Raw genomic sequence first — 25,888 nt, 5'->3', positions numbered from 1 at the left:
TAGTAACACTTTTTTTGTTTCATGTTCTTTATTTTCACTTTGCACCCAGCTCTCAAACAAGAATGGTCATATGGGGTAACTAGTTCTGACAACAGCTACTGCCAGATGCATCAAGAGAATGAATAGAGCACTTACATTGAATGATCCATCCTCTGAGGCATACTTGCAGTATGGGGTAATATGCTTGATCATCGTGGCTAATAGTCATTGAGGGACCTGTCCTCCACATATTCAATTCTTTCTGGCCTTCACAACATCTCTCAGCAAGGAGTTCTATAGGTTGGCTGCGTGTTATAAGTGCATACAATGGCTATTAGCCAAGATGGTCAGAGATGCAGTTCCCAAGCTTTAGATGTCCCTAAACCCCTGATCTCCAGAATCTGAGACTAGAAGACAGTAAATGTTCTGTTCGTTCCCTCTGAAGCATCTGGTGCTAACCACTTGCAGAAGGCATGATAATAGGTTTGAACCAGTGTGGTAATAATTATATTGAGAGCTGGCTGTAAATGAGTACCATTTGAAAATAATTTAGTGCAACTATCCTAATCGTCCACCCCCACCCTTTTTCTTCTCCTTCTACACCTGTATATGAAAGAGAATTCTGATAGGCTTCTCAAACCATTCCTCCCTAGCTAGTGGGGTGAAACTAGCTGTATGCTGACATCAGCCCTCTTGGGTCTCCATGACTTAAATCTTTGTACATCTAGTGGCGCATAGGTCATCTACAAGTCTCCTCCACTTCACTCCGTCTCGGGACGAAACTTCCAGCTGACTCCAGGAGTAACAGTTTTTGTCCTTCAGTCTGAGGTCATCTCCACATTGCTGAGGTTGTCTGTGGTGTGTGTTTGTTTTTTTTTTTTTTTTGTTTCCCTTGCAGTTTCTGTGTGAGGTCTTGACAGACTATGCTCAATGGTGGCTTTCTGAGAGTGTGGCTTAGCCATTTCCCCTTTGTTCTCTTAATTTGAATGTCAAGTGGTTCTTGTCCTGCTCTGTTCCAGAGCTCCTCATTTTGTGTCACTCACCATTTGATGTAAAGGATGTACCTCAGGCATCTGCTTATGAATGTCTGTAGCTTGTGGTTTGAAGACGTTTTAGTATGCCAGCGCTCGCATCCATACAGGAGCACTGTCTTTACACTTGTGCTGAAGATGAAACTGCGCATCTTCGGATATTTGAAATTCATTTGGGATGAAGAGTCTTGTTGCTGTTGCTTTGCCTATCCTGGCATTGGTATCCTTGTCTGTTCCTCCATGTCTACCCATAATACTCCCCCAAGTAGGGGAACTGCTCTGCACCTGCCAGGTCATCCCCCTCCCAGTATGGTGTTGGACTGATTGATCCTCATTGTGTTGGTCTTTCCCTTGTTAATGTTCAGTCCAGTCACTGAGGCAGTTTTGTCTAGTGTTGACCTTTTCCTCCATGCTTTCATGGCAGCGTGAAGAGTGGCAACCAACAACCTTCAAGTCTCCTTAGTGTAAAGGAATGATGAAGTTGTTAAGTCTCCAAAAATTTGAAGTCCTTAAGGAACTAGTATGAGTCCTTTTTTCCAAGGATCATTATGCTCTACTTAATCATAGTGTAAGTTATCTGCAGGCTATCCTGGATGGGTTCTCAACCCAATTTTTAAATTGCCTTCACCATCAACCTGAAACACAATGAAATCCTCTTCCAAAGAGGCTCATCAACAACTGCTACTGCACTAATATCACCCTCAATGGCCTAAAAAACTTTCAGCACTTCATACTGTGTGTGTACACAGAGTGAGTTCTTTGCATCAAGAAATATCAAATGAAAGTGAGAGGCAATCCCAGGCTTTGAATCATTCACCACAGGATACTCAATCGACATACCTTCACACTGTCATCAAAACAGATATACAGTGTAGCCTCCCTTTTATGTAGGTGTGGAAAAATGCTGTCTTTTTGCTTTCTTTTGAAGGTCTTCTGTGAAGACCAAGTACCAAACTTTTCGTCCTGGGAGAGAGGGCTGGGCGTGTGTGTGCGTGCACATGCCAAAAACCATACTGAGACAGTGATTATCAGAAGCTCAGCTTTGAGGGATCAGTCACATCAAAAGGTGGGGTGCTGAACTTTTTAGGGGTATATAAGGCAAGCTGAAAGAGTACAAGAAGGGGTGTTTGAGGCATTCAAGCAGCATTTCAACTGATGTGGCATAAATACTTCCTTCAACAGAGCCACGAATAAGCTACTCTTCACTCAGATCTATCAAAGGTTTTTAATCAATCTGAGTGACTGACTTTCATGACAAATGTAATGGGGGTGAAGAGGTGGGAAGGGCCAAGCATTGTGCCATATTTCCAGTGGGAGCATGCCAATAGGTGATCTGTTTGCAACCTTGCTTCTTGCCAACTGAATTACACAGACATGGGAGCATGTAAGATGTGATTTCATCTTCATAAAAGCAGACAGACATATGTAAATTGTAATTCAGGGTGGCACTTTGTAGCTAGTGGTTTGCTTCTGACTTCAGTTGGGGCAAAGAATCTGGGAGCTGTAACTTGTTAGCTTCTCACCTTTTTTGTTTTTCTTTTCCTGGGTGGCTATGTGAATTGTGGACTACTATAGTGGAAAGGACTTAAAGGGATCATCAATTCCTGTTCCTTGCCCTCAAGGCAGGAACAACCTCCAGCTATATCTTTCCTGTGAGATTTGTCTAATCTGTTCTTAGAATCTCCCATCATAGGAGATACTTACAACCATCCTAGGCAATTTATTCTGGTGATTTGCCACCATGACAGGAAATTTTTCCTAATGCCCAGTTTAAATCTTCCTTGCTGCAATTAAGCCCATTGCTTCTTGTTTTAGCCTCAGGCTAAGAATTTTTTTCCTCCCTCCTCCTGGTAACACCCTTTTGACTACTTGAAAGCTGAGGGGGACATAATGGCAGTCTTCTTACTAATTAAACAAACCCAGTTGTTTTAATCTTGTCTCATAAGTAAGATTTTTCTAGATCTTTAACCTTTTTAGTTGCTCTTCTCTGGACCCTCCTCCGGTTTCTCATCTTTCCTAAAATGAGGAGCTCAGAACTGGACACAGTACTCCAGTTTCAGAGAGGTAGCTGAGTTTGTCTGTATCTTCAAAAACAAGAAGTCCTGTGGCACCTTATAGACTACCAGATATTTTTGGAGCGTAAGCTTTCGTGGGCAGAGACCCCTCCTTCATCAGATGCATGAGTGAATGCCACTCATGCATCTGACGAAGTGGGTCTTTGCCCATGAAAGCAAGTACTTCATTTGAGGCTGCATCAGTGCAGAGTGGAGTGGAAACATGACTTCTTGTGCTTGCTCACAATTCCCTTGTTAATGCATCCCAGAATGTTTGCTATTTTGCAGCACCATCACATGGGCTCATACTCCAGCTTATCCATTATGACCCCCAGGATCCCTTTCTGCAGCACAAAATCAGAAGGGACTCCCTAAGATAGTGTGTGAAAGTGCAGTACTTTGCATTTGTCCTTATTGAACTTCAGCCTATTTGTCTCAGAGCTTTTTGAATTATAATCCTATCCTCCAAAGCACTTGCAACCCTTCCCAACTTGATATCTGCAAATTTTGTAAGGGCACTCTATGCCATTATTTAAATCACTTATGAAGATATTGAACAGAACTGGCCCCAAAACTGACCCTTGTGGAAACCCCACTTGTTCCCTTTTAGCCTGACTGAGTTGTTAATGCTGGGTGCCCCAGAGAGAATGAACAGAACAGGTAATAATCCATGTATTCAGCTAGTTTTGTTCATTCTTTTTTTCTTGAACCCTGTTTAAAGTCCTGTGTTCATAATATCTTTTTTTAGAAACCTGCTACCTATTGTCCTTTAGTGACCGCTAGCTCTTATGAGAAGACACAAATGACTTTCTCCACACCAGTAATGATTTTTGAAGACCTCTATCCTATCCCCCACCTTTAGAGAAGAGAAGACTAAGCTATAAAGCCCCAGTCTTTAATCTCTACTCATATGGGAGTTGTTCCATATCACTAAACTTTGTTGCCCTTTTCTGAACTTTTTCCAATGCCAAAATATAGATAAAATTTTTTTTGGAGATAGGCAACCATCTCAGCATGCAGTATTCAGTATGGATCTTTATATAGAGTTGATAAGTATCTTTTTTTTTTTTTTTCTTTAAATGATTCTTAATACTGTGTCTTTGTTTTGTTTTTTGTTTTTTGACGACTGCTGCACAGAATGATGCTGCTTATAGAGCTGGGCACATGGCCAGCAGCTGCTGTTTTGACAGGCCAGCTCTAAAGGAAGCACAAGTAAGAGTTGGAGTAACACAAGCCCCCTACCCCAAAATAACCTCTCAAGCCCCTTTTTAGATTAGGATCCCTAGTTTGAGAAGTGCTGTTCTAGCCTCAGGCAGTCAAACAAGACATGTCCTGCTTTCTCTGAGAAGCTTCTTACTCCCCTCATGGCCTGGTGGTGGAGTCTTGAGGCCTAATCTTATGCTGATAATACTGATTTGTCTACTGCAGGGGACTGATGAGCATCTGTAGCAGGGAAAGGACTAAAGCAGTTGCTTTAGTGAGAGGTCTTGCCCCTAAATGACTCATTCTGATGGTCACTAAATTGTCATTCTCGGAATGCTTTGAGCTTAAAATAAACGCTCACTCTGCAACTTAGTACCCAGGTTGAACTCCACTAGTTTAACTTCACTGCTGAACTGGCCCATTTCCTGGGAACAGGAAACTGAATATTCTGATCGTCACCCACCTTCCTGACTTAAAATGGGAACTGAACTGCTTGTTCAAGGTCTGAGTCTGGATCCAACTAAATGAACCCTGGGTGCTTGAATCATTCTTTTGCTATAACCATTAAACTATGCAACTTCATTACTTTGGCTGCTTACAGAAACAAACTAAGTTTGAGCAGTGTATCCTGTCTTGTGAACAGAAGGACTGACTCTACCCAGTGTGCAATAGGAAACACCTGTTATTGAGTCATTACACTTAGCAGTTTATATTTGTTGTCCTATTAAGTTATAAAGGAACATCAGCCTGCATATGGCAATAAACTTGCTAGCTGATGGGGTTAGAGGTTTATTGTTGGCTTAATGCAGGACTCAATACTGCATTCTCCTTCAGGTACACTTTCATGTAATTTTTTTTTGTTACAATGACTATCAACCTGAGATGATGCAGTGTTGCAAAAAATTCTCCAGAGGTGGGATAGAGATGGTATTAAACTTCAAAAGGCTCTGCAATATACAGTATCTAGGACCTTAATTCTATTCCTCCCTCCCTCCCTCTGTAGGGCTTGGAGATTTCTTGATGACCTTTGTGCATTCATTTTATATTAGGGTGCTAAGTGCTTAGCCATCTCTTCCTGAACAGCAGTCTGCTATGCCAATCTGTCCTCTGATAGGCAAGTTAGTGCCTCAGTGAGTGTCCAACATCCTACCAGTGCCTGAGCATCAGATCGTAGTGTCTTAATCTTCCATTCGAAATTCAGACCTTTTTAAAGCTGTAGCCATTTGAGCTGACAAAGGTGGGAATGGCAGAGGAACTGGTTATAGTAGTCTGATAGCACAAGGCTCAACACTAGGGCAACAATATCTCCCTGTCCCAAATATGGAACAGGGAGATACAGGGGGAGAGGTGGCTCCTCCCAGCTCGAGGGAGCCAGGAAAGAGGTGGCAGCTGACAGAGCTCCCTAGGATCCCCCTGCTTCCTTGAGGCTTGGGAAAGTAACCTGTGTGCTCTCTGGCCAGCAGCTCTGTCTGTGCAGCTGTGGGAGGGCCAAAATACGGGATATTTAGTCACTTTTAAAAAAAGTAGGGATGCCTCTTTTTTGGTGTCCCAAATATGTGGTGGGTGGCTGCCCTACTCAACACATTCCTCTCCCAACTACCAGTGCTAGGCTTCTCCATAAAGTAGGCATTGTGTCAGTGGAAATAATGGCAGTGTGTGATAAAAGGAGACAAGCCTTAACATGACATCTTTGCTTACTTATTCCTTAAAGTTGCTATCTGTAGAGGAATTGACTTTTTTACCAAAAGTTTCTTGGCTTCGAATGTCATACTTAATCCACCAGCTCAGTTAAGTGTTTTTTTGAGTCTGGGTACATTTGTACCCAATCTATGCTAACATGGGACCTCTCTTCTGTTCATCTCAAACTTAAGCATTAATAGAGATAATATAAATGGCTGGCTGTGCTGCTAAGGAGCCCCAGCATATCAGAGTACAGAAATACGGTGTTGAAAGCATCAGTCAGGAATGATGGTGCTAAGGGCCCTGAGAATCATGTTTTGGCTATTTATTTAGCAAACTTTCCTGAGATGCCTTGAGTGAGTTGGTATTCCTTAATCTGTGTGCTGCACCAGTAAACATAGCTATAGAGCAGGCCTGTCAACTGATGAGGTGACCCACATGTGGTATGTGACTGGGTTGTATGCTTACTCATCTCCTGGGAATAGAATTGGGTGTATGATATCCCCAGTGAATACAAGAGTAAGTTGTAACTGGTGACTCTTAATGTTGATTGCCTCAATGACCTAGCTGAGAGCTCAGTGGAATTGAGTTAATAGAACTTGGTGCTTGGGGGGGTGGGGGTTGTGAAATTCTTAAACACTGTAGTCTGAGTGTTTGGAGGGGATGGTGAATAGTTCGTAAAAGGTTCTTATCCATCTGTTGTGTATGCTAAGCTATAACCGTATTGACCCAATCTGATGATGGTTTTTAACTTGGCCTTTTTGGTTTTGAAAGGGTAACAAGCTATAACCAACATTACAAAAGGTTTAAAACTAATACAGGTTCAAAAGTAGGTCTGACTCAATCTTCTAATTTTTGGACTTGCAAAGAACTACTTACTGAGAATTCTTTAATTCCCCAGTGAAGGTGGCGTATTCAAGGCTCATCTCACTTTTCCAAAAGACTATCCTCTCAGGCCGCCCAAAATGAAGTTCATCACAGAAATCTGGCATCCAAATGGTAAGAATTGCTACAGTTCTAGCTTTCTGTACTTGTAAACAAAACAGAAAATGCAACTAAAAACAAGACTATCCAGAGTTGACTTGGGTCCTGCTTTTGTAAAACTTGGAACAACTCCACCTTTTTAACTAATTGCTTCGTATTGTAAACACTACTCCACTCCATACTTGACACTCCAGAGGTCTCAAATCACTGCGCTCCAAGCATCCACATCAGCTTTTCAAGTATTTAGGTAGTATGTATTAATGGACAACGTCCAACACAAATTGTTGGGCCCATCTCCTTAATGCAAGTTATTAAACTGGATGAAAACTAGGTTCTTAACTTGATGTCAGCAGCTTGGCAGAACCTGGAAGGTCAGAAGACCAGTCTAGCTTCTGTACCCAGAAAGATAGTAAATGAGCTAATTTAAAAATGTTTAGATGACAAGGTGATAAGTATCAGCATGAATTTGTCAAGAACAGATCATATTGACCCGATCTGATGATGATTTTTTAACTTGGCCTTTTTGTTTTTGAAAGGGTAACAAGCCTTGGGGATTGGATGCGGGACGCGGGCAGATGTGGTATATCTTTACTTTAGTAAAGCTTTTTGATGATCTTGCAAGACCTTCTCTCAAAAAAACAAATGAAACCTACATTGTTTGTTTCATGGTTAAATTAGCTGGAAAACTGCTCTTGTAGAGCAGTTCTTAATGGCTTGCAGTCATACTGGAAGGGTATAACGAGAGGGGTCTTTATCTGGTTATGTTCAATGCCATAATCCATTATTTAGGTAATAGCATATGTACTGTTAAGTTTGCTGACCAAGGTGGGAGAGATTGCAAGTGTTTGAGGATAGGGTTGTGCTTCAAAATGGTCTGGACAACCGAAAGAAATGGTCTGGGGCAAATAGGCTGTAATTCAAAAAGGGCAAAGTGGTCCTTCCTAAATGGAGTAATCTGATACCGACATACAAAATGGGAAATGACTGTCTCTAGGAAGGAATAGTACAGAAGGGGGATCCAAAGGTCGTAGTGGACCACAAGCGAAATAAGTCCACAGTACGATGTTGCAAAAAAGCAAATTTCATTTTGGGATGCATTAGCAGAAGTTTTGTAAGCAAGACAAACAATTCTTCTGCAGCACAATGCTGATTAGGCCTCAGCTGAGGCATTGTGTCCACTTCTGGGCGCCATATTTCAGGAAACGTGGGGAAAAATTGCAGATAGTCCAGAGAAGAGCAACAAAAGTGATTTAAAACAGGACCTATGAGGGAAGATTGAAAAATGGGATTGTTTAGTCTGTGGGGAAAAAGATGGAACGGTTTTTACTTTTTCCCCCTAAAAAGTTGTGTTGAGGAGAAAGACAAATGATTCTTTTTTTTCCTCTGACAGGACAAAAACCAATGGGCCTAAATTTCAGTAAGGGAAGCTTTTTTAGATTGGACATTGGGAGAAACATCCTGATGGTGACATGATTAAGCACTGGAATGAATTGTCTAGGGAAGCTGTGGCATCTCACTGGAGATGGTTTTTAAGAGCAGATTAGACAAAGTTCAGCGATACTCTAAATACTGTCTCAGAACTGGAAGCAACTTCAAGATGTCCTCCAGTTCAGCTCCTGCACTTGTACAGGACCAAACACCACCTAGACTGGGGTCAGCAACCTGTGGCTCCAGTGCAACATGCTGCTCTTTAAGGAGCCATTTGCAGCTTGTGGTGGTGGTGCTGCTGCTGCCTTCACATACAGCTCCCTGCGCTGCTCCAGCTGCAATAAATGGAACTAAATTGAATTGGTTTAAAGGTCACCCTTAAGCCAATACAATTTAGTTCCATTATTTCAGAGGGGGCAGTGCAGGTAGCTGCATGTGGGGGATGTGAGCAGGGGGAGGGGTGGCCAAGTCTTCTCCTGCCAGACTTGCTTGGCTGTGCTAAGGAGGGAGAGGTGGGGGCAGGGGAAAAGGCCTCCTGTGAGCACAGCTTGCCTCTTCCCAAGCAGCACAGCATCCACCAGTTCCTCCTAGCTCTGCAGCAGCTGCTGGAGCATCCAGTGCCACTGGGTGGAGAGTGGCTGGGAAATTTGCAGGTGCTTTCAGGCCTGAAAAGTTTGGTAGGGAATTCAAAGTGTGTGTGTGTGTGTGTGTGTGTGTTGGGGGGGCAGGGCAGAGCAGAGGATGGTCAAGTAAGATCTGGGTTCAGTGAGCAAGTTGGGGCAGGATGGCTGAGGCAGGTTAAATCCAGGCATGCGGGGAGGGGGGCAATTTGGCACTCATATGGGGTTAAGTCTGGGGATAGGGGGTATATTTGGGGTCTGAGGGGAGGATAAAGCTTAGAGATGGGGTAACTTTCTAACTGGTGGAAATCATTATGTGGCTGTTAAAATAGGGGTGACAAAGTACAGCTTAACATTATTTATTAAGGACTGTCTCATCTTGTATTCATGTGCATTGCTGCTCTTGAAGTATTGATTTTTCGTAACTGAATTTGAAGCAATGGCTCTTCTTGCTGTGTTGGTGCAGATCCCTGATCTAGACCGTCCCCGATGGGTATTTGAAAGGAACTTAAACAAAAATCTTCAACAAGGGAGATCCACAACCTCCCTAGGCCATTTTATTCCAGTGCCTAACTTCTAATACTTAGTCCTGCCATGACTGCAGGGCTTGAAATTAGCAGGTGACCTCTCAAGATCCTTTACGGTCCTTGTGGTTCTAAGAAACTATCTCCATCCTTTGTGTCTTCTGAAGCAAGGTGCCTATAGTAACACATATATAGTGTTGAAGAACTTTATGGATTTTCACAAAGGTGTCCTACAGCATAGGAACAAACCCGTCTGAAGTAACTCATAATGGAGGAGAGGGAAAGCAGATGGGAAGGCTTCATGGTGACATCAAGTAAAATTCCACCTCTCACATGCACTGACTGATCTCCCCTGGGAAGGCAGAGTTTTATGGCCACTCAAGGTACTGTGCACCTGACTGGAAGAGGGAAGGGATGTGCTGTATTTGCTGGCTGTAAAGCTAAGATTCTCTGAACTCTCCTTTCAGAGGAGGGGAGAAGCCACTAAATTGAAAATGGAGGCTTCAAAAAGGTGCAAAGGTCACTTCTGATCATGAAAAGACACACATGGAGAGCTACAAGTGGTGTGAGTTGTTTGCAGCTATACTGTAATCTTTTTGGGTATGAAAAAGGTGACTCTGCTTTGTAAAAATCTGAAAGGGTTAGAACTGAACACGTTTCATTCTTGTGTAGTTGCTTTCTACAAAACTCTCAAACAGTGATATATAAACTTGATGTCTTGGAAGAAAATGTCTTCCCTGAAACTTTCTACAGGTAGCTGTTTTGAATGTGCTTGGATGGAGGGTGACATGCCCATAGAATATTTTGAAGCCATCAATTTGATTACTACTAAAAATATACTTATCGATTGCTTGACTTTTTAGTTGACAAGAACGGTGATGTCTGCATTTCCATTCTTCATGAGCCTGGAGAAGACAAATATGGCTACGAAAAACCTGAGGAACGCTGGCTTCCCATCCACACAGTGGAAACTATAATGATTAGTGTTATATCTATGCTGGCAGATCCCAATGGTGACTCTCCTGCTAATGTTGATGCAGCGGTAAGACTCCTGGTTTTGTAATTATGATGGTTCTATGTGTAGCATGGAACTTACTTCATTCTAAGTACAAAAACCTGAAGGGCATATTTTATGACTTAGTAAAACATGGTATTAGATGTCTGGTAAGCGAAGACTGTACTCTTGCACAGTAGAAATGTACATGTAATGAAGCTTAATAGCTAGTCTTAAAGGTTAGTGTGTCTGAAATTCAGTCTCGGACTCTTTTTCTTGGTAAACAGCAACCAACACTTAACTACAGGCTGAGTGAGGCCGATGTTAAAGCAGAGTTGTCGGGTAGCAACTTACAAAGGATATAGCAACAAGCAGGGGAGAGACTTGCTGCATTAAATTAGTTCTGAGGCAAATGTAATGGGCAGACTTCAACTGAAGTGTGGAAAGTGCTTGAAAGTTTGTCAAACCTCGGGTGAATTTACAAGTGACCTCACTTTGGCTTCAGTCTGCAGCATTAGGTGAAGAAAGTGTCCCAAGATGTTGCCCTCCCTATGCCTCTTCTATCTGACACACAAGGCTAGATTAAATCTACAGTGACAACATCCGTCATGTTAAGGGATATACTTGAATATGATGCTGGAGTAACAATAAATTTCACTTCAGAGGGCAGTTATCCCAACTGGGGGATGTATGACACACCAGTACAATGAAAGACAATATGGAGAACAACAGAAATAAGGTGTATGCATGGTGAGGTGGGAGAGTAATCCTCAAAGTTGAGTAACTTGAGAGAGCCTGAGATGCACATTTTGAAATAGGAATATCCCCTCTCATTTCAGTGTGTACTAAGTGGGATATCAGTAGCACTTGAAATGTAACATTTGAGCAACAACACTCTTTAACAAGCATGGAAGAAAAGAGGGAAGATCATGAAAATATCAAGAATCCTCTTAAAGTAGGAGAAGGTAGAGGAAAAGAGAGAGGACAGAAAGCTAACCAGGGATTTTTGCAGAAGGAATCCAAGATGTGAAGGTCTTTATTAAAGTAGGCAGCTGTAGGCATGTGCATCTAATCTTGCTTTCTTGAAACGGGGGCTTTTATTTCCCAAGTCTGGGATAGACTGTATGGGTGGGGGGGGTGTCAGTCTTGATTTTGTAGACTTGTCCTCAAATCAAGGGTGAAAATGGTCATTTTCCTTATATAAAATAACCAAGAGCTGCTTTGATAGCTATCTTTGTGTACAAATCCACTGCCCATGCTGTATATCTTTAATAGTGTACTTAAATACTAAGGCAACACAATCTTTAATGCATTAAATCTGAATGCTGCGGAGGCGCAAACTCGGGTTAACTGCCCAATAGGACATAGTAGAGTTCTCGAATAACGAGAAACATAACTCTCTGTAGCTGACTTCTGTGGGTTCTACATAGTTCAGTGCGTACAATGCTTTTTCCAGAAAATTTCCAGTAGCTTACTTTAAAAAGTGTGCTATTGCTTTAAATATCCAAACTTGTGAAAGTTTCCCCATGATAGGGAGAAAACTACTAGTGAGAAGCTGAAAGACTTCATTCAGAGGTATGCTTTGTATTAACTTCACACAGCTAATCTGGATTTTTCAGGTCTTGATGCTTTTTAAGACAGAATTTTAAACATATTGTGCGTTTCTGGATTCTAGTGCTTTAAATATAAACACTTTTTGCATGGTGCATTGTGACTTGACCAAATGCTACTTCTATGAAAGTCTTAACTCCCATTCCCACAGAAACATGCAGGACTATATAATTCATAGTCAGAAATAATTGCTGTGAAACTCCTCCTTCCCTCTTGCCCCCTTAACCCCTGAGAGTGGGGGTTTATTAGGCTATCAAGGAAACCCAATATTTCTCACAGGATCTTGTCTTTTATCTCATAGCCATTGTGCCCCAGGGAAGGGAACTTACAGATAACTTCAGCAGCTCACTTCCTTAGGGCACTGGTGTCGTCTTCTATTTAGCTTATGCTTTTGGTTTGCCTAGCTTGCTGGCTCTGAGCAAGGCCCTATTTGGCTCCCTGCTTTCCTGATAAATTAGTGGATTTTCCTTTGGAGAATCTAAAGAATGAGCGAGCTGTAGGCTACAGGCAAGGGATGGCTGGTTGGATGGGAATGAAAAAGCAGTGGCTGAAATAAATTTGGTTGCATTTGCTGTTCAGTTAGCTGTCTGGGGAAGGTGAGGAGTCCAAAGGCTGAGTCTGAGGCAGGTGAGGCCATTCAGAGTGTTTGTTTTGAAGTACTCTTTGGGAAAGCGTTCCTGCTTCAGGTGATGCCCTATGCATATGAGGTGAATTTTTTTTTTTCTAAGCTAAGACTTTAGAGCACAGTTCCTTAAAAGGTGGAATTCTGCTGTTGAAGAATATGCAGGAAGCCTCATAGGCAATGCTTGCCTCCTTTGGGAGGAGTGGGTGTTTATTGTGTAGATTCTTGCTTCTCAATTTCTCTTCTCCAGGTTTCTTTCCCCAAAAGAGGGGGAAACAAGAAGCCCCTAACAGAGCTGCTAATTGACTTGAGTGCTGTAGCAGTAATGAGATTTGTAAACACTTTGCACAGAAATATTCTTTCCAAGAATAGCTGTTTGAAGTAGAGGCCTCCTGCACAGACTGCTTGTCTGGTGTCATAACACGTGTTGGTAGCTGCTGTGTACTAAGTGGGCCCTTACCAAATTCATGGTCTATCATGGCCAATTTCATGGCCATAAGTTTTGAAAAGTGGTGAATTTCATATTTTCAGCTGTTTTAACCCTGAAATTACATGAGTCCAGACCCCAAGATTACAACATCAAGGCGGTGGTGGGGGTTGTGTGTTACAAACCTGTTCTAACGAGGTCATGGGATTGCCATCCTCATTTCTGTGATGCCTTCAGAGGTGGACCCCAAAGGCAGCAATCACACTTTCCTGCAACTGGCAGGAGGTTCCAAGAGTGATACATGGATCTGATCTCCCCGTGCTTCCAGGAGCTAGGGGCTCCTCCCTTCTATCCCCGACCAACTTGGGAAGGACAATACTTGGGCAGTCTCTACAGAAAGCTCTGCATCCCTTCCCCATGTACAGATGTAGAAACCTCAGTGCTGCACACACTCAAGACAGCATCCTGCTTCAGGGGGCAGGCATAAAGAGCTGGATCTGATCAGGTCTCTCTCTCCCCCAACACCAGAGCAAGTTCGCAGGGGAGGGACAGGTCCTATCCTTTCCCTTCCCAATTGGAGGTAGGAAGCTCCCTTCTGATGGGGTGTTCCTAGGAAGGAGCTCTTATTTCAGTCTAACTTTTTTTTTTCCCTCCACAGCCATTGAAATAAATTGGTAGGACCCTAGATACAAGCCAGGAGTGGAAATCCTAAACTAATCTCTCTACAGAGGGAATGGGCCATTTAGTATCTATCACTCCACATTTTAGGAAACCTAGCTTTAACCAACAACCCATACTGTCTTGCTCCTTTGTCTCTGTATCTCTTAAGACGTGTGGCTTTTTTCCAAAAACAAGTACCTCCTGAAGTTAGGTACAAGATCAAGAACCATAACAATGTATTTGTATAACATATGGTACCACTGCAAATATAGTCACAAGTACCAGCCTCAGATTTCTTGCTTGTTTTATTAATCTGTTGTTGCTTTGCAGATATCCCAGAACTTTGCTCCAGTTAGGAAGGAACCAGATGGAGAGAGGTGATCTTATTTGGAAAAAGGCAACCCACAAAGGGCTTAAAAACATCTCTTAATGAAAGCTTAGACTGTAGAAATGGCCCAAGTCTCTGCAGTTTTAGGGACAAGCTTCCCAGGAGCCTAGGTTGAGCTCTTTTTTTCCATGGCATTTGAGGCTTGACTGCTTCAAGAACAGGTTCATTTTGTTTTTGGACACTAAAAGTTTCTTGTACTCTGAAGAACTAGTGAGCAAGAAATTTCACATTTAAGTTTTCACTAAAATTATATTGCAGCGCTAACATCAGTTGTCCAACTTCTTCTTTACAGAAAGAATGGCGAGAAGACCGAAATGGAGAATTCAAAAGGAAAGTTGCCCGCTGTGTAAGAAAAAGCCAAGAGACTGCTTTTGAGTGACACTTATTCAGCAGCTAGTAGCTTCACTTTTTTTCAGGGTAAGAAGTAATGTCATCTGTCAGTCACCTTTTCTTCCACTAGTAGGAAACTTGCAGGGCACAGTAACAGTACAATATGTTCTCAAGGCATAAATGTTTCCCCCCTTATCTTTCAAAAAGGCTTGCACTTCTTTCTCTCCCAGCTTTTGCACCGCCAAAGACTGCAAAGCTTTGGGGACACAATGTAACCTTTTTTCCCCTTCATGCATTACTGTCCACTAAATTATTTGCCTAGATAGGGAAACTTTCATTATAATTGTATTAGCATTGTGATAACCAGTGTCCTACAGCAGCCAGCTGAGGTCAGTCAATCAGGGGGTACTGCAAAAAAGGGACAGCCAACCACCAAAACTGGTGGCAGGTCCAATATTAATATTTACAAAGCCAACACACAACAGTTTATTACCTTATTTAATCCAAAGTCCAAACAACACAATTGCCTTAAAGTACTCAGCACCAAGCATCTACCTAGACACCCAAGTCAAGGTTGTACTGGCCCCAAGAAAGGGACACTTTATTTACGTGTCAGTAAATATTTCAGATCTTATCCCAAGTATGCACAGCCAATTCTTATTAACTAGACTGAAATTTCTTAAGGGAATTGGTTTAAAAGGCCACTATACATGCAGGCATGAGCTCAGTTTTTGAGGCTCAGATATGTAAGAGATGGTGATCTTGTATTTCCAGATGGATCTTTTCCAATCAGTCTAGACTGGGGGAAAGTAAAATTGAGAGCGGGCCCCCTGGGGCGAGTTGGGGCATGAAATTCCGTAGGGGGAGCGCAGGTGGATCTCGGGCTCGTCCATCTCATTAAAAATGTTTGAAATGTTTTGTTATAAATGTGAAAAAAACACATAAGACTGGAAGTTTTTACGTTGTACCTACTTATTTTCTTAAACATGCCAAAAGGCTTTTGTATGAACATAATCTAAATAGATGGATATTTTTGTTACACTAGACAGGTGGGGGTAGGGGCTGCTAATTGCAAGGATGAAGTGGGCCTGGACATAAAAGGTTTGCTTACTCCTGGTCTAGACTTACAATGGACATTGACTTGCTAAAGTTACCAGAATCTCCTGGGGTATAATTCTTTATGGCTTGCAGCTCTCGCCATGAGCATCCAAGCAGATGAGAGACTAAAGGGACATTATACCTTTGCAGCAGTCTCTGTCCTGGGAGCACTAAATAGGCTTCTGGTATATCCTTCTGTCTCCCAACATTGTGGAAATTGGCACAACACTTATCCATTAAACAGTTCATATAAGCTCCACAGTGGTGTCCCAATATATTCCCCATTTGCCATATGTGGCAAATACAGGGGTGGCCAACCCACGGATGTTCAGCCATATGCTGGAGCCTTTAAATATGGCTCTTTCTGAGAACCACAAGTATTTGGGGAGTGCTGCCTGCATGCTCCACACATGTGCCACACCACTTGGTGGGAGAAGTGCATGGTGGCGGCAGTGGCCCCAGCAGGTCTGGTGAGTTGCCAGCATTGAACTAGAATGGTGGGGGCTGGAGGAGCCTGGCTGGTGGTGGGGAGGAGGCATTATTTAGAGCTGGGAGGGAGGCTGTGAGTGCCTGGCTCTAAAGTTTTTTTTTTTACATAGTAGAATGTGGCAAATATGAAATGACAACCGCAAGTGTGGCGATCTTTGAATTCCTGTTGGACACCATTGAATAAGGTTTGCCATAACCTTCAAGAAGACCTATAAACAAGACTACAAGCCTAATCATAATATTAATATTCCCTTCTGAGCTTGAGTAAAAGCAAAATGTGAGGATTATTCACATCAAAAGACTTGAGCAAACATCTATCGTGGCACTTCAAAACTGTGCTCTAACCTAATGCAACAACCCAACTATCATTTTATACATCTTCCCAACAACTCTTAAAGGTCAAGCCTGGGAGTGGCAGCCTTTGAGCTGATAAACCCTTTCTGGCCACGTGCCACATTTTGACAAGATGACTAATACCTCAGTTGGATAACAATACAGGCCCATCTTCCATAAACTGCCCAAAGCTTGACTTCACCAATCTCAACAGTGGCTATAAATTTGCTGTTTAGCATCATGTCCTTTTCTTATAAATTCCTAATCAAACAGTCATCCCAAGAAGTATTCAGATGTGTGCAGAATGTGGTTGATCTACATGTGGTGTCAGTCTGTGTACAGATGCTGACAAGGCCACTTGCAGGCTCCGTGTTTTTAGTATCTTCAGATTAGTCAAGGGGTTAGGAAGACCTTTCCAGGCTTCTTGTAAACAGTTTTTCCTTGGGTTGAAAAATCTTGTAGCATTTTAAGAGTGACTGGAAATTTTAAAATCATCTCAATATATGGTGCCAAGAAGGCAACTTGCACTGTCTCATAGTTAGGGACCTATCAAATTCACAGCTCACTTTGCTCAAATACATTGGCACGGGGTCTTATAACTGGTCAATTTCACAGCTTCAGACTTTTACATCTGAAATTTGTGTTGTAACCACAAAGGGTCCTGATCTGAAAGGGAATGGTAGGGTGTGCTGGAGCTGTGGGGGAGGGGTGGAGCCATGTAGGATTGCTGTGCTCACTTCTGTGCTGCCTACAGAAACCAGCCCAGACATCCTGAGCCCCAGCAGGGGGCCCCAGAACAGCAATTAAATGCCCAAAGCCTGGGCAGGAACTGCAAGAAAGGGGCAGGGCAGTGACAGCCATTCCAGAATTGGAGTCCCAAGCTGGGAGGGAAGCCCTGAGCTAGACAGAAGCTGCCAGGGCTGGAGCCACATGAGGGAAGCAGCAATCCAGAGCCGCAGAAGAAGGTGTGGATGGCAGTCCTTGGTGCTCGCAGCCTGTGCAGAAGCCTGAAGTCCAGATTTTGGGCTGCTGCAGCTGTGCTGCCTGTAGAGTTGGGTTTGTTCCCCCTCCAGTAACCACATGTGGGAAGGAGAATATCTGTCCCTCTCCAGCCCAGCTGATTGCTGAGAGATCAGATTTCATGGGCAGGGCTAATTTCACAGGCAACCATAAAGACACTACCCAGCATACTGCTAAAGAGGTTTTAACTTCAGAATCCTTACGCTTTTAGAAATGTCTCTGACTTTTTTACTCACGTAACTTCCAGCAGGAATGAAGCTGGTCTACTAAGCACCAAGCTGTTTTTCTTTCTAACTCTTAGGGCCTGAGATCAGAAGTCTCAGGATGGAGAGGTGTTTAGACCATTGCCCTTATGCAAACTACTGAAGTGAGGGAGATTGTAAACTTGGATTTAAAATGTAAAGGCTAGCATGACACCAGTCCTACTGTTGGACAAATTTTATTTGAATGATACTAATCCTCCTGTTAGTTCTCATGAACAACTATCAAAATACTATCCTCGTTCTAACTAGCTGCAAGATCAGGAAGCTGACAAACTTTTCTGATTAAATTTTAGTCTTTTTACTGCGATTGAATTATACCTGCACCTGAAAAGGGATTAATCCTTTTTTTTAAATTGAACTGCAGAATGCCAAGGAGTAACTTCTGTGTGCAGTTAGGTCACATGTCAGTTGTTTAGAAGTCTAAGAATAATAAATGGCTGGCTTGGCACTAATATTCCAGCCAGACTTTAAGCCACATCTTATCCACCACAGTAAACTTGTATTCCTTGCACTGTGTACTCTGAACATAAATGTAGTGGAAAAATTGGGCTGCTGAATTACATCCCTGTGGGAAGGGAATGACTTAACACATTTACCCTTCAAGGAAGCTTTAACAACTTTCAACTGTGGTTAGTTGCACCATTTTTGTGTCTTGATCCCACCACTTTTAACATGAGCAAATCTCCAGAGATCTCCTGTACTGTAGCTGCATAATTACTCAAGTCAGTCCCTCTAGATACTGGTTCTGACCATAGCAAACTGTTGAGCAGGAGTGATATTAAACTGGAAGTGTGCTTAGAGAAAAGACTTAAGTTATATTAAGGAGTTTCCCGTGCATCTCTCTTCTGCTTAAAGAGATAAGGTAAACCAAGCTAGAACATGGGAGTTCTGTCTCTGCTGTAACTGAAGAGGAATACTGAATAAGGCAGTGTTTTGCTTCCAAGACACTATAGTAACCCCAATGCTCTTTAAAAGCCATGTTGCCATACTGAAAGAATGCAGTGGTGCAACTTAGTATTTGGCATGAATGATCTCCAGGAGTAGATCATGCTGAGTATGTAGTAAATGGGCCATCTTGCTTATGGAAGGCAAGTCATTTAACAGCTGGAGTTATGAAAGTGTGGTGGCAGGAATGAGGTCTGGCTCCACTACCAGACTTAAAATAAGCATGCTCACTCATGTTTATTCTGTAAAATACTAGTATACTAGACGTCAGTCATTCATTGCTTAAAGTGGTATGCATGTTTGCTTGCTATACAAAATATTCAGCTACAGTCCTGGATGCATATGAGGAGCGCTACATATATAATACACTCAAATGCTTAAACTTTTTTCACAAAAATCTAACTGACAGGTTTTGGGCTCAGACTTACCCCCAGTGTTGTAATATTATGCTGGTTAGATTCCTCCTTCAGCGATGACTGCATAGTTTAATTCTAAACATAAGACACAAATCCAAGTAAACTTTTTAAGCACAAAGTAATTTATGGTTGTCTGTCTTCTGTTGGTTGTCTTCTGTCTATCCTGTTTCCCATCCTAGAGCAGCTATAAAAAAAAAAAAAATCCAGCATTTTATCAATGTGGTAATGACTTTTTCTTCATTGTAGGTCTCCAGTTGAGAAACATGGCACTGTTTTTTTTTTTTTCCTGCACTCTACCCACCTATTGCTGGACTTCTGTTGTAACATGTTGGCAAACACTGGCTGGAACTGGGCTGCAATAAAACATGCCAGTTATCAATGCTGACAAGAGCCTAACAAGTGCCAACATAAGATTACGCATTTTGAAATCTAATGAACTGCTTTAACCTTCAGGAAGAATTGTAAAGATGTGTACATAGCACAACATGATCCGGATAATATATATACTGTTCATGTACATCCACAAATACACATTGTACCAAATAATGCTGTCTTGTAGTTAGCATAAGAATCGTGTACATTCTAAAAGATTTTAGCAAATTTTCTTTCCCTGTTCATTGTTTTCTTATTAGTTTTTTTTAAAAAAAAAAAAACCCTCTTGAAGCATGTCGAACTAAAACCAATTAGGATTAAAAATTTTTCCATTTTTATTTTTCTTCCAACAAATGAGGCTTAACTTTTTCCACTTTAACTTTAGTAACTGGGGAAAAACACTCCCTTCCCACCCAGTATGTCCTCAGAGGTTCAGATGTTCCTAATCAAACATTGAAAGGATCCATGATACTAATAACCTTTGCAAAAGCAAAGGTTTTCCCCCATACACACCTTTTGACTCATGGCACACAGTTTTTACATTGGGTGTAGCAATAAAACTTCTAGCTGTGGAGCACCCTTGAGCCTGCTGTTCTTTTCAAAGGGCTGAGAGCTTTGGTTTGAAAGTGCTCAGCTAAGTTAGCCCAAGATAGGATAAGCTGCTTTTCTGGTTTTTGCCTCTTGCCTTTTGGTTTTTAAGTTTTGGATTTAAAAGGTATGCACATCTGTAAGCTTTCAAATTTAGTAAATTCTGGGTTTAGTATTGAAAGACCTTTTCCCTTCTTATCCCTATTCTCTCTTCTGTGGCCCTTTCATATTTTTGCCTTCTATTCTTCTACTGCAGATTTTTCTCACCTAATGTACAAAGAGAATTGCGATGTATATTTTCATGTAATATGATTTTTGGAATTCTGTCACCTTCTGTAGTGAGTTCTTCCAAAATATAATTTTTTCCAATAATTCTGTGTCAAGCTGGATTTTTTTTAGTGTCTGAGAAGCGTAGTTAAAGGAACCTTAAATGGGTCATAGCCTGTGAGTATGTGCTTTTACTTCCATATTAATCAGACTTTTTTCCCCAAGTCTATCCATTTGGTGTTTTCTTAGATTAAATTGAGCTGTAGTAAAGTCCAAAAGCCTTCATGAGAAGGCCTAGTGGATCTGGAATCTACACTGAAGAATTAACACTAGCACTGAGACTCTCAAAGCAGTGGGAAAATGGGTTCTGCCTCAAGATTCAGAGCACTTGTTGGAGGATGTAGTAAGGAGAGAACTTGGTTCTAATAAATTATAAAACCAACTGTACAGATTCAGTAAAAGGGGACATGTAACAAGGTGCTGTTTACATTGAAGCCAGTTCATAATACTCTTAAGGAGAGTAACACTAGTTCTACAACTTAATGGAAGATGGGTGATGGAAGAGGTACACAGGAGGCTGTATACTGTGGTGTGTGCACAGCAGGAAGGAAACTCTTTGCCCCACGTTCAGTTGGCTGAGGAGTGCCAAGCTGCTTTCAGTTGGAAGTTGTTCCTTTTGTGGTCTAGCAAAGCCCAATTCTAACCTATAGAATCCTGTGTCCCTCTTCAGAAGTGATTGGTCTTACAATATGCTCTAACAGTGGCCTCAGATGTAACAAAGCATGCTTTGTAAACTAAAGTGCAAAATAGTTTCTTATACAGACACTTGTAGGCCTCCAATGAGCAGTAATACATAGTTGGATCTCTTTACTGAGAAGTCTTTAGTATTTTAAGATTAGACTCTTGAGTATGAGAACCTGTTCTTGAAAGATGCCTAGTGGCAAAACATGTTAATTGATAGATGTCATCCTGTAATAAATCCTTGAATAACTATAAGGCTGAGCAGTTGGCTAGATTTGACTGTAGGTTGCTGCCTCACAAAAATGAGGTGCCAAAAAGGTACATGGTGTGGGGGGAGGGAAGTCAGTGCACTCATTAGTAGTGCTACAGCAGCCATGCAGCAAAAAGCTGATTAGCAAACATTAATAGAAATATAAAATTAAAGATTCTTATCTAGCTTTAGATAAATGTAGAAATACTTACTGTACAGTCTCTATTTGGTAACCAATTAAATATTTCAGCAAACTATGAATTAAGTGGCCTCTTCTGGTAGGGAGACAGATCCATCTGGGTGGAACTGTTAGTGCCGAGACAGGTTTGTGGGTTTTTTTTTTGGGCACATGCAAATGAGAACCAGAATTACTTGGCTCCTGCTGATGGGAAGGAGGCTTCATGCCAGCTAGCTGGGTTGCATTGTCTCCCTTTGCTTATAAAAGGTTGAGGACTGCATGCTGCTGGGATGCAGTAGTGCCATCTTGTCCCTAATTAAAACATTAAGGGAAAAAACCCATCATTTCTAGGACAACTATTGTGACTTAAAAGAGGTGTCTCCAGAAAGCCAGCTGCACCCAGAATTAGCCAGACAGCTTTGGCTATAGCAGGTTGATCTGTGTTCTTACATGGCTGATGCCCATTTACAAGCAAAGGGGTACATATGCTCAGATTATATATGCACAAATGACGGAGTCAGTTTGAGAGGTTCTAATTTTTGCTTTATTCTTCACAGGGCAGAACTGCTTACTTTAAAGGAGGAGAGCTAAGACAGCTGTGCCTTGGGCGTCTGCCCTGTTGAACTAGTGTAATGTCCAACAACACCCGCAAGAGACACAAGACCATGAGTTGTGGATTAAAGTGCATATATTCCATAAACATGAGCAGGGGCAAAGTACAATATTTGTGCACATCTATTATCTGTGCAGAGAAGCCACTATCTTTAAATGACTTAAAGAAGCCTGCTGTCACCCTTCTTGGAGCTGAGAATGTCACCCACATGTGGAGTTAGGGGCTGTAGTTTAGTGTCAGCGCTGATATAGATGCCAGTGGTTGACCTTTTGACACTGCCCTACTGGAAGCAGTTCCAATAGTTGGAAATATTGTCCTTTTCACAGACTAAGCCCATGCTATCTGTGAGTGCAAGGTGAATTACTAATCTATGGCTCATACTTGTTGCCACTTGTGAGATCTGAGGAATCAGTATAAATTTACCTGGGATCACCACTGTTGGGCATTTATTTAGTTACAGCTTCCTTTGTGTTTTGGGGTGGGTAGTACTTGTTTCCTTTCCAATGCGATGTAGAGACATGACTGGAGCATGCAGAAAACATCAGCACTGGGAATATTTTATGTATTAATGGTTTCAATTTCCAGAAAATACATAAACACACATAACAACCTGCCCCTTAGGTATCAGAGGAGCTTGCTGTGATAATCTGTGAGGCTACTGCACTGTTCTGCAACTCTATCCTTTGTTGCAATGCCTAGAAAATGCTCATCAATGGCTAGGAATTTGTAAATAGTGGTTGGATGATAATAATAGGGAGGTAGTTAGGATAAGCATCCTATTGTATTCATCTCTAGCCTACACAGGGAACTTGCAGCAGCGTACCTATGACATGGGGTCTGAAAGATGTAACTCTGCTAACTTAACCTCTGGTAGAGGACAATAGTTTGACAGAAAAATTCCCTTAACCTAGCTACCCCCTCTTGGGGAGGTCAGTTACATATGCTGACAGGAGAACACCTGCTGGTGGCATAAGCAGTGTGTGCACTCAAGAGCGACACTGGTGTAGCTGTTGTCTACCACTCTGCCTTTGTAATCATTTAAGTGTAGCTGTGGCCTTAGAATGCAAATTGCCAAGAGCAGGGGCAGGATTTCCTGGCTCTCACCTCCAGTCATAGGTATGCTGCTGCAAATTTCCTGGGTAGACTGGAGATGAATACAATATAGTATCCTTATCCTAACTACCTCCCTATTAATATTATCCAATTTTTCTATATATAAAATGCTTGTTACAAGTGGGTTGAGGCATATAGGTGCTGTTCCAATACAAATAAGTGTCCTAAGTCATGTGCTATTTATCTCCATAGAGTGTTGCCCTGATGTCATTCCAAAAAGGGAAAGATTTCAGGTTTTCAAGAATGAAGAAATGTGAAATAAAAATACTGCTTTGGGCTCCCTTTAGTGTGCCCTGTGAAAGAGAAAACAGGCTTGCTGACTGCACTCCTTTCTCCAGTCACAGATAATCATGCATAACCAAGTGACCCACTTGTGATTATTAATCAGCTAATCAGACCAAAAGTTCCCACATTGTAGGGACAATTTTTACAGCTGTATCAGCAAAGCAATAATAAGCACAAAGCAGGGTGATGTGTGTGTTGTAAATGGGCAAGCTATTTAACATACAACACTCACATTCACTTGGGTTGTAAAACAAGTTAATTTACAGCCCAGAGAATCAAAAGAACTGCAAGAATGGAAGCAACTAATGGATGGATGTAAGACGATGAACATGTGGCAGGTTAACTGGAAATTAACATATGCGTAGCACCTTTCTGGATATTTGTATGTCCTTTGTCGCTGCAGTACTTCAGCACCTCACACTTATGAATGGATTTTATCATATCGTTGTGTGTGATGTACAGAAGTATTAGTCCTATTTTTATATATGGGGAAAACTGAAACATAGGGTACACTAAGTGACTTGCCCAAGGTTATACAAAGGAAGTCTGTGACTGAGCAGGGAACTGAACCCAACTGTTTAGAGTTCAATTCAAATGTTCTATATACTAGTTTAGACCTCCTTCCTTAAATAGAGTCAGGAAATAAAGACAGAGAAGTGAAGTGACTTGTCAGAGGTCAGTCAACAAATCAGTGGCTGAGCAAGAGAGAATCTCTGATACCTAACATCCAGGACGGGACTATCCTCTAACTCAGGCTGCTCTGTCCTGATGGAATGGTGACAGTGAAGATCAGGAAACGTGCTGTTGTTACCATGCCCTCGGGATGTGGAGGTTACAGCCCACGTCTTGAGTGAAGGGCCTTCAAGAATTAGCTTCCTTTGGTCTAACCCCCTTTTGTCTTAAGCGGTGGACTTCTGACACTTTAACAGTTATGTTAGTTGAAGTGTGCATTCACACAATCTTAATGTGGTTCTAACAAGTACATTTCAAAGTTTCTCACAGCTTATAACAATAACCTAAGTGCTCTGCCATAAAGTGTGTGAAAATTTTACATCTGTTCCCATGACATCTAAATTTGCTACAATTTGTTGGTTTGTTTACTGTGGATTTTGACAGTATTTTGTAGACATCCAGGATTCCCCATGAGAGGGGTGTACTGTTGGGGCTGCTTTTTCCCCTTCAGATGGCTAGATTGCAACTTGACAGCATCACTGTAAATTTTCTACTTTTTGAAGTTTTCCACAAATTTGACCATCACTGCATCTCCCCAGCAGGTGTCTCTCTACCTGCTAAGTTCCAAAAATGGAATGCAGTGGTTGACATAGGTCTAAAATGAGCCACACAAAACTATCAACATAGGAAATGGAAAATGCTGCGTGTTGTGTAAATCTGTACCAGTGTCATGATTTTTTATTTCTAATGCATAGCTCAAATATAAAAGATGCCAAATGTGGGGAACATTGGTAGCTCTTGATTAAAAATAAAAACAAAAAGCAGTCAAGTAGCACTTTAAAGACTAGCAAAATAGTTTATTGAGTGAGCTTTTGTGGGACAGACCCACTTCTTCAGACCATAGCCAGACCAGAACAGACTCAATATTTAAGGCACAGAGAACCAAAAACAGTAAGCAAGGAGGACAAATCAGAAAAAGATAATCAAGGTGAGCAGATCAGAGAGTGAAGAGGCTGGGGGGGGGGGAGGTCAAGAATTAGATTAAGCCAACTACTACTTGACTGCTTTTTGTTTTGATAGTGTATAGACTAGCATGGCTTCCTCTTGATTAAAAATGTTCCTCAAAATGAGGGACAGTTGAGACACATGCTCTAACATGTAAACTTCAGGATCAAGGATCTGTCATGGTGGATGACTGGCTGCCTGCAGCCCTACCAACCGCTAAGCCAGGATATGGATTATGGGTAGGGTGTGTGTCAGTTCTAAATGACATCTGTATAAAGGTAATGGTGATGATCAGTGTTCTAATTTTTTCTAACCATGTGTGGAATTAATTTTATTATGTGCATCAACACCCATGCAGGTGCGAGCTACCAGATGAAACATGCTGCCCCATGTGTGCTCTGTTGCTCACCTGGGTGGCACCTGAATGTCTCCAAGGTGGCCACCCAAGTGCCCAGTTTAAAGGGAATACTGGCGATAACGTGTGGATTATGGGACAGGGGAGTGATGGGTTTATCCCTCCATGGATCTCCAGGGTGTGTACGATGGGACTTGTCCTCTCTGGGGGCATGGGCATCATCCTCTCCTGTTACCCTATGAACAAAGATGAGGCTTATCCCTAGGGGTTCTGTGGTAGGGGGTGATGGAGATTTTCTCTAGATGGGAACTGTGCCTTGGGGAAGTGATGGGGTTAGTGTCCTGGGGATT

The 25,888-nt window shown here is 41.9% G+C and overlaps 1 protein-coding gene across 2 annotated transcripts in view; it reads left to right on the top strand.

The window, feature by feature from the left end:
* The window catches only part of UBE2G1 (ubiquitin conjugating enzyme E2 G1), a 51,575-nt gene extending 31,144 nt beyond the window's left edge, over positions 1-20,431 (top strand). The window contains exons 3-6 of one of the 2 annotated variants that reach the window (XM_075014118.1): positions 6,849-6,946; positions 10,367-10,545; positions 14,498-14,622; positions 19,346-20,431. In XM_075014118.1, coding sequence (XP_074870219.1) covers positions 6,849-6,946; positions 10,367-10,545; positions 14,498-14,584 — 364 coding nt within the window. In that variant the 3' untranslated portion in view covers positions 14,585-14,622; positions 19,346-20,431. The remainder of the gene's footprint in view (positions 1-6,848; positions 6,947-10,366; positions 10,546-14,497; positions 14,623-19,345) is intronic. The other variant, XM_075014119.1, reaches the window with a different exon arrangement.
* Positions 20,432-25,888: the final 5,457 nt, after the last annotated feature.

This window comes from Carettochelys insculpta, chromosome 19 (assembly GCF_033958435.1).
Source record: "Carettochelys insculpta isolate YL-2023 chromosome 19, ASM3395843v1, whole genome shotgun sequence".
Classification (NCBI taxonomy): domain Eukaryota; kingdom Metazoa; phylum Chordata; order Testudines; family Carettochelyidae; genus Carettochelys; species Carettochelys insculpta.
The sequence above is the reverse complement of the archived record's forward strand: the minus strand, read 5'-3'. Positions and strand labels throughout refer to the sequence as shown.